General features: G+C 53.5%; 1 protein-coding gene across 3 annotated transcripts; it reads left to right on the top strand.

Annotated features, from left to right (window-relative positions):
- Nucleotides 1-6,501: 6,501 nt before the first annotated feature.
- TNNI2 (troponin I2, fast skeletal type) lies at nt 6,502-13,392 on the top strand. Of its 3 annotated transcripts, none has more exons than XM_009288679.2 (8): nt 7,404-7,534; nt 9,314-9,343; nt 11,255-11,261; nt 11,566-11,607; nt 11,908-12,036; nt 12,441-12,530; nt 12,660-12,836; nt 13,150-13,392. In XM_009288679.2, the coding sequence occupies exons 2-8, from the start codon at nt 9,336-9,338 to the stop codon at nt 13,246-13,248; spliced, it is 552 nt and encodes a 183-aa protein (XP_009286954.1). In that variant the 5' UTR covers nt 7,404-7,534; nt 9,314-9,335; the 3' UTR covers nt 13,249-13,392. The 3 variants fall into 3 exon arrangements, with proteins under 3 accessions (XP_009286955.1, XP_009286954.1, XP_009286953.1); XM_009288678.2 differs by lacking the exon at nt 11,255-11,261 and adding an exon at nt 9,518-9,524 and having other exon boundaries at nt 7,405-7,534; XM_009288680.2 differs by lacking the exons at nt 7,404-7,534; nt 9,314-9,343 and adding an exon at nt 6,502-6,508.
- Nucleotides 13,393-14,105: the final 713 nt, after the last annotated feature.

Raw genomic sequence — 14,105 nt, forward strand, 5'->3', positions numbered from 1 at the left:
GAGGGGGGAGCGGGAGGGGGGCTGCGGGACGGTGCGCTGCTGCCTTTCGGGGTGATTGCTTCCTCTGGCCGAGTCTGCTGTGGATGTGACTTTCAGTTTCTCAGAGAGAGGCAAGGAGCCCTGCCCCTATCCTTATCTCTACTCCTTTCCCTATCCCCTTTTTCCTACCCCTTTCCCCCTTTTTCCTGCTCCCTTTTTCATGCCCCTTTTCCCCTGCCCCTACCTCTTTTCTCTGCCGCCTTTTCTCTGCCCCCTTGCCCCTGCCCTGTCTGCTGCTGGGGCTCTCACATCTGAGACTGTTCCTGCCCCAGACTGGGCTTGTTTTGCTTCTGGATCAGTCTGATGACACAAAGGTGTTTTTAGGACCACTTTACATCCCAGTGCACCTTTCACTGCCGTGGACAGGAAGGGAGGAGGGTTTCCCTCGTGGGGTAGTAGCTTCCTGCCCCAAACAGTCCTGTCCGAGGAACAGGACTGATGACGGGTGTGCAGAGATGCTCCCTGATGGCTCCTTCCATTTGAACTTTGTGGACAGACCTAAAAAACCTAAGCCTCCCATTTCTCCATATTTCAGGTCTCGGCAGGATGGAGCCGGGGGACAAGCAGCACAATGATTTCATAGCTGTCATGCTGCTGGGCAAAAGATGCCCCCCAAAGAAGATCGGCGTTACGGGTGAGTGGATGCCCATCTGTGATGACTTGTTGCATTTCAACAAGACGGGGATTTCTCAACCAGCCTTGCTAACTTCACAAAAAGGTGATGAAACCCCTGCGGACACTTATTGCAGTTCAATTTGAGCAGAAACAAGCACGAAGTCAATTAGGAATAGGAGTTCAACTGAGCTGAAATGAGGTATTGACCTGCAAACACCTCAACCCATATCTTATTTTAAGTCCTGTGAGCAGTGTCTGGGAAGATGGTAGTTTTGCAAACAAGTGTTTCATCACACTGCTCATGAACATGGACATTGCAGATGTCCCCATCTGAGCCAGTTATCTGGAGGCAACAAGCCCTCTGTGGGAAACGGGCACTTTGAATAGTGAATTATTCATCGTTTGTTTAGGATGAGAATTGCACCCTTGGAAGAGCCAGTTCTCCTAATTGCCTGTGAAGGAGGTGGCTGGCTCAGGTGGAGGCTTCTGCCCAGTCAGCATCTGGGTTTGCCCTGGATGGAGAGCATTTTCCTCTTAACTTACATAAAAGTCAGAGCAGTTTTGATATAGGAGCCTGAATTTTGGCATGAAGGGCGTCACTTAAGACAGCCCAGTTAAAACACTTGGCCTTGGTGTTATAAAAAGCTGGTCGGGAACTTTACTCTGGATGTGACAAAGGACACGTTCACATCTGCAAAGGCCAGAAGTAAAATCCTCTGAAGGTCTCTCTGCTTTGGTTGCACTCATCCCACACCACCCCTGACTTTTGGGTATATGCTAAACTCAGGTCTGGCTCCATAGGGGAAAACTCTTGTCTCAGATACACCCTGAAGTAAGCAGCATAGGGGATGGTGCTGAAAGATGCTTGATGGGGTTGGGTGTTGAGTTTTCCTGGCTCAGCCCTCTCCTAGTCTGAGCTTATCCCCTCCCTTCCCAGGCCTGATTGCGAAGCACCTCCAGAAGACCTTCCAGAGGCCCATTGCCTTGCAGCTGTCTTGTCCCATGGCTCTCTTTCAGTGTTGTGCAGGTAGGTGAGGCTGCTGAGGGTCTTCACAGCTCCCAGCTTTTTTATAAAATGTGGTGTCTGGGGTCACACAGCACTTGCAAAAAGCTAGTAGGCTTGAAATGGATAATTTCTGGAGAATCATTCCCTACATGGCCACCAGTTTGTAGGGCAGTTGCTGACCTTGAGGAGAGAAGAGCTTTGTGCTTTATTGCTCTCTTTTTTTTTTTGAGCTCTATGGCCACTTTTTTTTTTTTACTAACACAATGTTCTTGCTGCTGCTTTGTTTTGGCACAGAGAGCCTGAAAGACCTTTTGAGAGCGAAGACATGTTGTAACCATACTCATTTGAGCACACAGAGGTCTCAGCCTGTTCTCCAGACATGTTCTGGGTCATGTCCTAGTCTTTAGCAGGGTTTGAGGATGCGCAGACACATGGAGGATTGTGATCAGGTGTCAGGTCACTGCGGTAATACTATCCAGGGGCAGGCTCAGTGGGACTGCCGGAGGGATCACCTCAGCTGCTGGAGGCCTGGGCATGGGCCACCGATGGGCAGAGGTGTTGGCTGTTGGCTTTCCAGAGGGCCTGCCAACTCAGCCTGGGGCCATGGAGAAAGGGCCGGGCTGTGGCAAGGTCTGAGGCACATTCTGGTCCAAGTGTCCTGGGTGGACGTGGGAAAAGCTCCTGCGAGGAGTGAGATCTGCGCCTGGGGCTGAGCTGGGAACTGAGCAATCCTAACCCTGCCTATGAACACAGCGTCTCCATTGCCGGAAGCTGGAGGCCCCGGGTGCTACCATGGTCAGAAGGGGCTTCATCCAGAGGGGTTTTCTGTTATTTGCCCTCTCCCTGCAGCTGCTCTTCACCCCTTCGTGTTTTCAGTTTGAAATGCCGTCCTTCCTCCTGGCTCCAGCTTGCAATGAGTTGCAAACCCCTCCAGCAGCCCACACCAAAAAGTGTCCCTCTGGATCATTAAAATGCCTTGTTTCTCTTCAAGGCCAGTGTTTATATTGAAAGCACCTGTGTGTGAGTACTTGTGCGTGTCCATATGGAGTTGTTCTGTTCCTACAGGCTCTTGTCCAAACTTGGTGATGAGTAAAAGTGAAGTGCATGAAGAGAAGGGTGGGGATGTGGTGCCCGTAGCCGTGCAGCCTGGCAGGACACACTGGTCACTCTGCTTAGCGCCATCAGCAGGAGGGGACAACTGCTCCAGCAAATCGGCACCCCAGGACTGGCAGAGCGGTCTGCAGGTCCAGGTAAGCCTTTACAGTGTGTTTGTGCCTGTCCCAGGGGAACAGAATGGCTGGGTATTTGGGCTAGTGATGTGCAAGGTCTTCAGGGTCTCTAGTGTCTCCAAGTGCTGCTGTGGGCAAAGCCAGTTGCCAGCTCATGCGTCCTTGCTCATGCAGCTGGAGAGCTGAGTTTCTGCAGTGTCACCAGTCCTTTCCTTTTTTTTGCAGATGGAAGAGGCTGAGAGTGGAGGGGCAGCCCACAGCAAAGGGTCCCTGGCACGGGCATCCCATTCTTGTGCCCTCAGATCCAGTCCCACCCCTGTTCCTCCCCTGCCTTGTCCAGCGGGCTCCCCTTCCAAGGCCAAGCTCTCCAGCTGCTTCTCTGTCTTCTCGCCGCCATCACGGGGCTCCAAGCCCAATTCCAGCCCCCTGTCCCATGCTAGCTCCAAGAAATCCCTCAGGGGGAGCTGGAAGAAGAACCCGCATCCTGAGGAGCCCACCGGCCCGAAACCAGGAGAGCCTGCATGTTCTCCCTTCACAGGACCCATCATCGCTCGGATAACTGACTGCATCTACCTGGGGAACCTCAACGCCGCTTACAGCGGGCGGGCGCTGTGCACCAACAGCATTGACAGCATCATCGACATGAACAGCCTGCCCAGTGACTGCAGCCTGAGCATCATCCCCTGCACGTGCCGACGGGGAGGGTTCAGGCACAGCTGGTCACGCCTCAAGGTTGACATCCAGGCTCCGCTCCATGGGTATCGTCACAAAATGGGGCATCCCTGCTTCCGGGACATCAACGAGTGCATTGAAGCCTCGCTGGAGAAAGGGAAGCGTGTCCTCATCCACTGCAGAGATGGTTACTCTCTAGGTCCGACTTGCATCATTCAGTACCTGATGGTCAAGCACAGCATGAGGCTGCTGGCAGCCTATGAGTTCGTGAGGGCACGGTACCTGCTGAACATCCAGGAGTGTCATCAGGACCTGCTGGTGGGTTTGGAGATGTCCCTGCAGCCTGGGGGTATCAATATCACGTGCCTGAAGCACTCACTGTCAAGGAAAATGGCATGGAGCTAAATGGACAGGGTGGCTGTGTTGTTTGGCAGCAGCCCTGAAGAGGAAAAGCCAAAAGCCTTAACTCCATCTCATGGGTGAATGAGGTGACTGTAGCTGTGGGGTACATAGGACAGCACTGGCACAAGATGCAAAGGCGATGGCTTTCCTTTGTAGCAGTTCCTAGACGCTGGTGTCATCAGAAGTAGGGCGTGGGGAGCTCTTTTAGGGATACACTGGAGGAAGAGGGAGTGTTCTGGGCAGGAAGGGAGCCATGTGCTTTGCTTTGGTGTGATGTGATTTTGGGAAAGCAAAGGGAAGTCAGACACTGGTTTGCTCAGCAGTCCTGCCTCAGCTTTTACCATGAGCTCAACTGCTGCTGAGAAGGCTTGATCTTTTTGCTAACAGTGTCATCCTTGTAAATAAGACATAGTGTTATCTGGTGTCATGTCATTCCATAGTGCCTGTCTACTTGATGCTTGTAGGATGTTGAAGAGGAGGCAAGGTGTAAGGGTGTAGGAGATGGCCATGAGGGACAACTTGCATGGATCCATCAGCCTAGTCCTTCCAACACGTGGTGGTTCCTTGGAGGAGCCTGGCCCAGAAGTGCCACACCTGAGTCTCTCTAAAGCATAGGGCAGAACCTCCTGTACATGCCAGGTCTTCCCTCTGTCTGGCCTCGCAGGATGGTGAAAGTGCTCTAGGAATGGTGGGCCATACTCACGGCGTATTCCTCTAGCATGAGTGGAGGGGAACGAGGGAAGGGAACAAGGTCATCTGCTCCACAGGAAAGGTACCCAAGCGTGAACAGTGTGTCCACTCCCGGCCCTGTGCAATACCCTCACTCATAGTTCATATTCACAGAGCCGTGCACCTCTCTGAAGGACTTGCCTAGAGCTTCCTGATGTCTTCCTTGAGTTTTTCTGCAAGGAACTTGTTCATTCATCGCTCAAACGCTTACACTACTTCCTTTGGAAACCTCTGTCTTTCTTAATGTTAACCATAGCTCCTACTTTGGGACGTTTTCCTTTTTCTGTTCTTCCTGGTCCTCACTGGGTTTCTTCCTCATGGCATTCTAGGTCTGGGGCCTCTTTCTTTTTTGGGGAGAGTTGCCCTACAGCTTAACCTTTGTGCAAGGTAGCTTCAGGGAAAGCCTTATGCAGACTTGGAGGCTCGACCTTCTGCTCACCCTATTACCACACCTCACCATCCACTCCTTCTGTATCCTACAAACACATCTGTTTTAGCCAAAATTTTGCTCCTGGGACTTCTTTCCTTCAGGTTCTTTATTCAACTATTTCAGGCCAACACTTCCCTATCACAAGGTGATAACCAAAACCTTGAACTCAGAGCAAATCTCTTTTGCTGTGCTGCATGCCTAAACTCCAGGAGGTTCAGAAAGCCTTCATTTCACAGGGCTGAAGGAAGCTTCTTGGGTGTGGGGAATTTTTGAATGGATAACCCTCCCAGTTTTGAACCCCCCCACCAAGAGCTGAGCTGCTCTTTGGAGGACTGGTGGGCCAGCAGTGGCTGGAATGTGTGTAGCTACATAGGGAGCTAAAGAAAACGGCTGTAGAGACAAAAGAATAATGAAGAGTCAGTTTGACTCTAGAGTCAACCACAGCTTATGGAGTTGGCACTGAGAGGAGAAGTGAAGTGGCTAAGCTGTCCCTAAATGGGTGATTTCTGCTGTTGGCTGTTGAGGGTGGCCGCTGTCTGTCTGCAAGTCTGCTTGCTTCGGTCTCTGTTTTTTTGTTTTCTGAGAAACTGCCTTTAGCTGGGACAAGCAGACATTCCTCCTGCCAAACTGTCTGGTTTTTGCTGAAGTCCAGATGGGAGATGGGTGCTGCGTGCAGTGATGCCTCTACCAATGAGTCTTCAGCAGCTGCAGCGAGGGATGCTCCTAGGGGGCAGAAGCTGCTGGAGTTTAACCTGCATGTTTACTAGGTCTGCCTGGAGCTGCAGACCCTTGTCTCCATTAGAGCTCACCACCTTGGGGACGTGGATGTGCACATGAGTGAGGAGGAGGGTTGGACCGGGCTGATCCTCATTACAGCTCTTCCCAAGCCCGGATCCTTCACTAGGTGCTGACCCACAGCCATTGCATGGGAGCCCAGATGAGGGCAAAACCAGCCAAAACCTCTGCTGAACTGCACCTTCGCTGTGCATTTCCAGGAGTCTCACGGTGGGTTTGCAAGGGGGTAGCTCAGATCTACAGGCCAGCATACACTGACACTGAGATGTTTGCTACCCAAACCACCTACCTCTTGACGTTTCAGAGGGGCAAATCCTGAGCAGACCCAGCCTTGCCCACACTAGGGGTTTCTCCGTCCTCCACCTGCTATGGGGGCAAGCCCCTGCAAGACACCAGCCCTGTCTCAAGGACTTGCTCTTCCTTCCTTCACCAGCATCTGCAGCATTACTTGCACGATGCTAAAGGTGGTGAAACAGGAAGCCTGCAGCAGCGGATTTGCTGCTATCTATATAACCTCTGAGAGGCGCCTGGAAAATATTGTCAGGGCCACGTCTGAATCAGCCTAAAAAACCCCGGCTGAAAGGGGATGGAGTGCCTGGGCTGGGAGAGGAGGGCAGGAGCTGTTTGGGCTCCTGTCTCCATGGGATCCCCTACACACATGCACTACATGTGCTGTGACTGGGGCTGGTGAATATTTCCAGCTACATTTCCACCTGCCTCTCCCTCGGACCCACGGAGATATGGATCTGGGGCATTCCACAGCAGACATGGGGGTTTACTTTTCTTGCTGGTAGCATGGGGCTGCTCCCCCATACTCTGCTGCCTCTCCCCAGCCCCTGCACTGCAATGAGCCTCGGGGCTGCCCACAGTGGCTCCACAGGTTTGTTTTTTAAAAAACCTTAGTTGTGTTGAAACATTTCACATGGGGAGGAGCTGCAAATGCTTCCCGTGTGGTAAGTGAGGTTAAAAGAGCATGCTAGTGATGGATAGCTTGCTCTGGGATTGCTCGTGCACATGCTATCGGCGGTGGATTGGGGGGTGCAGGCTCCTTCCCCTCTTCATTCCTGAAGGGCAGAACTGCTCCCAAGCTCTTGGAGGTGAGCGGTGCTGTGCCCCTGTCCACGGATAAGCCACTCTGTGTCTCCAACAGGAAATTTTGTTAGAGGTCTTTCAGATGGATGGCTGTGTGCAGGGAGCCCGGGCTCCCCACAACCTTGAAGCCACATCTAGTGTCGCAGGTTGATGGGAGGAAGAGGGGGAGGAAGGTTCCCTCCTCAGCAATCCTGGGGAAGAGCACCTCCCCGGCTCCTCTGGGGTGGCTGTGCTTCCCCACCCCACGGGTAGAAGATGTCCTCCCCCTCCCCACCCCTCCGTCCCCAGCGGCTGCCTTCTCCTCCGGGGCTGCCTGCCTGGCCTGCCCCAGCCAAGGGAGGTGCACAAGGGGCTCTTGCACATCATTGGTCTGAGAAGGTCTCCATGCCCTTAAAGAGAAGGTGGATTTTCTGCTGAGCCACCCGAGAAGCCCTTTTATACCTCCTCACTCAGCCAGCTGCCTGCGGCTCGCCAGTCCGTCCTGTCCGGCCAGCGGCACTTTCTGGTTTTCTTCTTCAGACTTGGGTGAGCCGTTTTGCATGTATCTTACTGACTCAGCTTGCTCTTACGGGGTGACGGGGGAGGAGATACACTCACCTGAGTTTTAGGGAGATGAATGCCAGGTGGGGTGACCTGCTGGGAGAAACGGGGGTGCTAATAAAACCTTCCCCATCCTTTGCCTGCAGGAGAGGGTCCATGCATCAGAAAGTCTCCCTCTGTCTTTTCCAATGACCTTCTTTCTCTTTGGTTTCATGCCTTCCACTCCCTTGGTTGGTTTTGCTCTCTGGCTTGAGTGGCAAGGGCAAGCGGAGCCGCAGGCTCCCTAATGCTGACCTCCCCAGGGCCATAGGACATGGGATCCTTGCCTGCGGTAGCTCAGCGATGCTCCCTACTTACACCCGACCCGGTCTTTGCAGCGCCTTCCTCCCCAGAAAACACCCTCAGGCAGGGATGACATCCAAATTTACTGTGTCCCCCCCACAAGAACAGGTGATTTAAAGACGATGTTGCAGGCAGCAAGCAGCAGCCTGGCGTTGTCCCCTCGCTTCCTCAGTGCTTGCAGCATCGCTGCTGCCGAAGTGGGTCCCTGCGGGCGTGAGGCAGGGATGCAAGTAAAAATAACTGGCGTTCCTTGGCCACCCTGTCCCTCAGCTGTAGCCCAGCCACCTGTGGTGGCTTTTGCTTCTCATCGCCCGACCTCCCTGAGTCACGGGGGCTGGCACCAGGGAAAGGCTGCTGTCCGAGGAGACAGCTGCAGCTCCTTCTGCAGCTCCCTGACCATTTTTAGAAGCACTTTCCTCCCCCCCCCCCCAATAATGTGATGGGCCTGCACATTTTCCAGGATAAAGTTTCCTTGGCCCTGCAAGCTGTACCTCCTCGCTCGGGCATGAGCCCCTGTTAACACTTCACCTCCTGACAGAGCCTCCAAGGTCTGCAGATGGCTGTGTTTCGGGGGCTTGCCTGCTCTGCAAAGGACTAGTTTAGTTTGGGCTTGGCCAACACTCCTGCATCCTTCCATTAGGAGGTAAAAGCAGGAGATATTGCTCTGCTAGAAAAGTAAAATTCTATTTACAGGGAAATAATTTGCAGCAAAACAAAGGTGCTCTTCCATCTCTTCCCTAATATGCTGCGTTGTACCTGTAAAATTTCCACTTAAAGGAAATGCAAGGAATTGCCTGGGGAAACTCTTTGTGCCTTTATGAATTCAACAACAACTTTCAACCCCGTTCTACGTCATCTGTGCTGAGATTGTTGCAACAGGCTCCCCTGCCCCACGCAATGGATGCATATACTGGTAGAAGTGTCCTCTGAAGACCTTCCTTGTCACCTGGGGTCCCTGCCTGGTTCTGTTCCCAGGGTGTCCCAACCCTCCCGCAGGCTTTGGGATATTTCTTCTTCATGAAGTGGGGCAAGACTGCATGGCAAAGTGAAGCAGTAAACTGAAAATAGCTTTTTCCTCTTCTTCCTTCACTGCATAAAATGGTTTCCTGGGCGTCAAACAAGAAACAGGCCTGCAGGAATTACTGTCACAAATCTCTCTTTGTGACCAGACCAAATGGTGCTGGGCCAGAAGTCCCCCGATGCTGAGGTTTGTGTGGCTGTGAGTAGGCACGTGTTTGGCTCTCGTCCACAAACTGCAGCCTAGTTCCCCATATGATGAAAATTTGGAGAAGTTGGGAAGTAAGAGCAAACATGTTCCTTTTTTTTTTTTCTAGAGGAATCTTGCTTTGTTTTTAAACCCAAGAAAGTCACCACCAGCATGAATAATTGTGAACCTTTTTTTCCCCTTGGTTTTCATTGCAGGCTCACAACCATCTAAAGCAAGATGTCTGAGTAAGTTCCCATTTTCTGTCTCTAATATGTTGTTGGCATTTAAAAGCTTTTGTTCAATTGCCAACTTTTCATGCTTGTTAAGATTCCTCTGCTTGTTTCTGATTAGGATGCTAACTGCCTTTTTCTCCCCTTTCTCTTCCTTCCCTTCCTGGTCCATCTGCTCATCCTGAACAGTGAAGAGGTAAGTGTGTCTTACTGGGGTTTTTCCTTTAGCAATGCTGATGTCATCAATCCTGGCTTCACCGTTCCTCCTTAGGAAAAGCAGCTGCTGGGTGTGGAGGGGGGGGAAGAATCGTTCATGGCAAGGCTTTCTTGCTTTCTCCTTCTGGTAAAGATGGGAAGTAGAAGAAAAATCCCTTTTGAAGGTCTTTTCTGCCTCCTGGCTTGGAGTTAGATGCTTTTTTCCTTCCTTTCCTGTTTCCCTAGCCAGCCACGAGATGGTGCTGGGAAGGCGGTGGTCCAGAGCCTCCTCTCCTCCATCACCCATCCACCACTTAGCCCTTGGCCGAGCATCCTCTTGTCCTTCCCCACACCTAACCCCTCGTTTTCTGCCCACCGAGCCACTGCCAAATCGCTTCTCAAAGGCCATCTGGTGAGCCCTGGATCCAGGGCAGTGTGAGCAGGGTGGAGATTGCATCCTTAGCAAGTTCTCCCTGGCTTCTGGCAGAGCCGGAGCAGGGCTGGGCTTGGATCCTGGAGGTGGCTGGGGAAACACAAGGGAAAGTGTGGGAGAGTTGTGCATGGCTTTGTCACTCTGTGTCTCCTCTTAGCAAGTTGTTCCGTCCTTCATCTCTGCTTGGCACCTCCCCATATGCCCAAAACACCACGAGCTCAAGCTTGTCCTCACCAAGAGAAAAGAGGATTTCAGGGACACATAGAAACTCCACAATATGGTGCTGATGTCCAACAGGTGCCTTGATTCCCCATCAAACCCAGTGTCCCCAGGGAAGGCTGGGAGGGCACTCTTTGCTAAGGTACCAGTTTTCAGATGGAGAATAAGCCCTGGGCTAACTGCTCAAGGGATCCACTCTTTCGTGGCCCATGGCCAGACTCATATGAGCAAAATCCTGCTGGTTAATGGTGCACTGCATCTCTGAGCTGGGTGCCTTTCCTCTGCAGAGCCCTTCAGCCCTGTCAGGAGGGCCTTAGCACCATTTGCATATGCAAAACAAGTCAGATTTTGTTACATTTTGCTCTGCAGATCCTTATCCACTTCCTCCTCTATGCAGCACAGACATACACCCAAACGCTGCTTTCTTACTCCCCCACCACAGCATATCAGATGTCAAGGTGCGCTTCCCTTGCCCCAGCCACACTCAGCCTTCCTCGGTCTTCTGGGCAAAATGCTGAGGAAACAGCTGCAATGCAGCAGCACATCAAGGTTGTGGCTTCTTTTATAAATAGCAGATCTGTTGCTGCTGTTCCAGCACATCACCGGTACAGAAGGGCAGGCTTGGTCTTCCAGGCTCACCTGGCATCCCAGGGAAGAGGGAGCTAGTTTGCGTCTTGCAGCCACAGCCTCATGGCCCTCCACCTCTCCTGGCCAGAGCAGCCTCCAGGCCTGCAGACCCTATGGTTGTGTCTGTCCTCCAGCTGTGATGACCCCCCCACCCCCTGGACCTGCCTCCCCAGTGCCCTAACGCAGCACATCGAAATACCTGTTACTGCCAGGCTGGGGAAGAGTTGCAAAAGGGGTTGCTGTTTCTCACAGCATCACCTTCAGCGTCACCTGTGCTGGGTCCTTCAGCTCCAGAAATTATTCGGCCTTCATGTTTTCACCTGCCTGGCTGTCCTTCTCACCGTGTGTGCCAGGGACTGCTCAGAAAGACATCCCACAGCTCCTGAGTGCCCAGGGGCATCAGGGCGGTTGAGTGCAAAGCAAAACACATGTCTGAGTGAAGAGGAAATTAGAGAAAAAGTTCCAAGAAGCCAAGTTTGAAGTTATATTTATATGCACATCTTCACCCTCATTATCTTTTCCTGAGGCACTTTGTAGGTTTTAGGTACCTGAGGTTGGCAAAGTTGGGTTCAGCAGGGAGCCTCTTCTTTGAGTGCTGCTGGTTTGGGGACCAACAGTGTGTCAAGCCGTACATCCTGGTTCGAGCCAACTCCCTGGCATTGCTGCAGTTCCTCAGCAGACTCTGGGGTTGTACGGGGAAGGGGAACGGAAAGGGGAATGGGCACCCAATAACCTGCTTTTCTCTCGTTCCTCCCACTTGCAGAAAAAAAGGAGGGCAGCCACTGCCCGTCGGCAGCACCTGAAGGTATGTGGCACTGCTGGGGCTGGGTGAGGTGTGTCCCAACCATCCCATCTCCCATTCTGAGCCAGCCAGCTCTTGGCACTCTCCCTCCTGGAAGAGGCCACAATGCACAACCTGAGGGCCCCCCACACCTTTCCCCACTCCTTACTGGGTCCCCACCAGTATCCCTTGCTTGCAGACGCTGGTATTGATGGGGAGCTCCCCAGGCTGCCTCTCCATCAGGGCTCTCCCTCTCTTGCCAACTCCCCCTGCCCTCCTCCCTCGCCTCCATTCCATGCTGACCATCCTCCTGCTGCCTTCCAGAGCGCTATGCTCCAGCTCGCTGCCACCGAAATAGAAAGAGAAGCAGCTGCTAAAGAAGTGGAAAAGCAAAACTACCTGGCAGAGCATTGCCCACCTCTGTCGCTCCCAGGATCCATGCAGGAACTTCAGGTAAAGACTTCTTTAACCCTTTCACTGTGCTGGAGCAGAAACGATTTGGCTCCATCAGTCAGCCTGGTGGATCTGGATTGTCCTTCCCATTTTGACCCTCTTCTCACCTGTGGGTGCCCTGGTTGGATGTGGAATTGGCTTGAGAGACAGCTGGGGTCTCTCTGCAAAAAAAAAAGGGGTCTGGCTGGCAGGAAAGCTGCGTTTCTGATAGTGTGTTGAGGCAGCATTTGTGTGAAGCCAGTAGCATGGAGACCAGGACCTGGCCTGTGAGCCACCCTTCGCCATCTGGTCTTGACCCAATCTGGTCTTCTGGACTGAGGTCTTTCAGAGCCAGAGTGTTCAGGAGAGAGGAATCATGTGTGTGGGTCCTAGCAGTCAACATACCTGTCTGCTTTTCCTCCCAGGAGCTGTGCAAAAAGCTTCATGCCAAGATAGAGTCAGTGGATGAGGAGAGGTATGACACAGAGGTGAAGCTACAGAAGACTAACAAGGAGGTGAGTTTCTGCTGGAGCCATCCCTCAGAGTCTCCAGCCCATCCTTCGTGCCTCCCCGTGCTGCTTGGATCCGTCTCACGAAACCCACGCCCCACTCTCTCTCTGCCCCCCCATTTTGTCCCCCCACAGCTGGAAGACTTGAGCCAGAAGCTCTTTGACCTGCGGGGCAAGTTCAAGAGGCCACCCCTGCGCAGGGTGCGCATGTCCGCCGATGCGATGCTGCGGGCCCTGCTGGGCTCCAAGCACAAGGTCTGCATGGACCTCCGAGCCAACCTGAAGCAAGTCAAGAAGGAGGACACCGAGAAGGTACTCCTTCCTTCTCCCCTGTGCCCATTCAGGAGTTGGCCCCTGTTTTTCGGGGCTCACACCTCCCTGTGTGATAGACAGGGTTGAGGGTGAGCCTTTCTCCATAATGTTCTTCCTGCTCAATATTTCCTCCTCTGGCACCCATGATGTTGAAAAAGGAGGGTGCAGCCCAAAAAGATGTACAGCATGGGTGGAATTGGGTTCCTCTAGCTGGCATGGGGTTTTCCATGGGTGGACAGGTGAAGGGCCCCACCCGGGTGGGTTCTCATCCCAGGGGGCACCGCTCACACCCACGTGCCCATCCCTCCCCCAGGAGAAGGACCTCCGTGATGTCGGTGACTGGAGGAAGAACATCGAGGAGAAGTCCGGCATGGAGGGCAGGAAGAAGATGTTTGAGGCTGGCGAGTCCTAAGCACCTGCCCCTCCACACCCGTCCTCCACTCCCTCCTGTCCCCGCTGTCCCCCCGGGCTCAAGGGCACCGACTGGGTGCCGTTTCTGGTTTTGCGAAGAGCTGCGTCCTGGCAGCAGTGGTGTAAATAAAGCTTTGGCGGGAGAGGTGGGTGTTGCCTGCCTGGGGGGGTCGGACCCCGACCCATGCCGTGGTGCCAGCAAGACCCCCTGTGGGGGTCCTGGTGGGGATGGGGAGGCTTTGGTGGGGGCCGTGCTGTGGGGATGGGGATAGGGGACCTCTCTGCTGTTGGTCTCCCCCTGAAGCTGGGGATGCTCATCTCCCTTGTTGTGGGGAGGAAAGGGTGAGGCCATGCCACCATGTTCTGCTGGCATCCTCCTGCCAGGCTGTACCGTTGGCTCCTGGCCATGTCCTTCACCGGTGGCGAAGAGACAAAGAGATAAGAGTCCAAGCCCTAGGAGGTGTTGCAGAACCTCCACCCATGGTGGCAACAGCGGAAAGCCATGGGGAAGGAGCAGAGCTGGGAAGGGAGGTAGGGGGTGACGGCTGCAGGGCAGAAGCAGACCCTTGGGCTCCAGTGGGCTTTGAGAGGTGCGAAGTCAGAACAACCTCAGCAGCTCCTGTGGCAGCACCCTGGTACCCAGTGCACTGTAGGGTGCTGCAGTTTAGAGACGCTGGCTGTCCCCAAAGTGGCATGGGCAGCTGGGGGAGCGATGGGTCACCCCTCTCCCTGCCATGGTGGGATGTCCGTGCCCCCTGCTTTCCCTTTGGGTTAGCTCAGCACTTTCTGATTTGAGCTGCCAGCAGAGGCAAAACCTTAAAATAGTCCCAATGGTTTTAAAAAAACAACCCCCCCCCC

The sequence above is a fragment of the Aptenodytes forsteri genome, unplaced genomic scaffold, assembly GCF_000699145.1.
Source record: "Aptenodytes forsteri isolate BGI_AS27 unplaced genomic scaffold, ASM69914v1 Scaffold8, whole genome shotgun sequence".
Classification (NCBI taxonomy): Eukaryota; Metazoa; Chordata; class Aves; order Sphenisciformes; family Spheniscidae; genus Aptenodytes; species Aptenodytes forsteri.

What these genes read in the sequence shown, in the direction of transcription:
- TNNI2 (XM_009288679.2), top strand. An exon ending in CCCGTCGGCAGCACCTGAAG is followed by an intron (nt 11,608 to 11,907) that starts GTATGTGGCACT and finishes GCTGCCTTCCAG; the next exon opens with AGCGCTATGCTCCAGCTCGC. An exon ending in GATCCATGCAGGAACTTCAG is followed by an intron (nt 12,037 to 12,440) that starts GTAAAGACTTCT and finishes TTTTCCTCCCAG; the next exon opens with GAGCTGTGCAAAAAGCTTCA.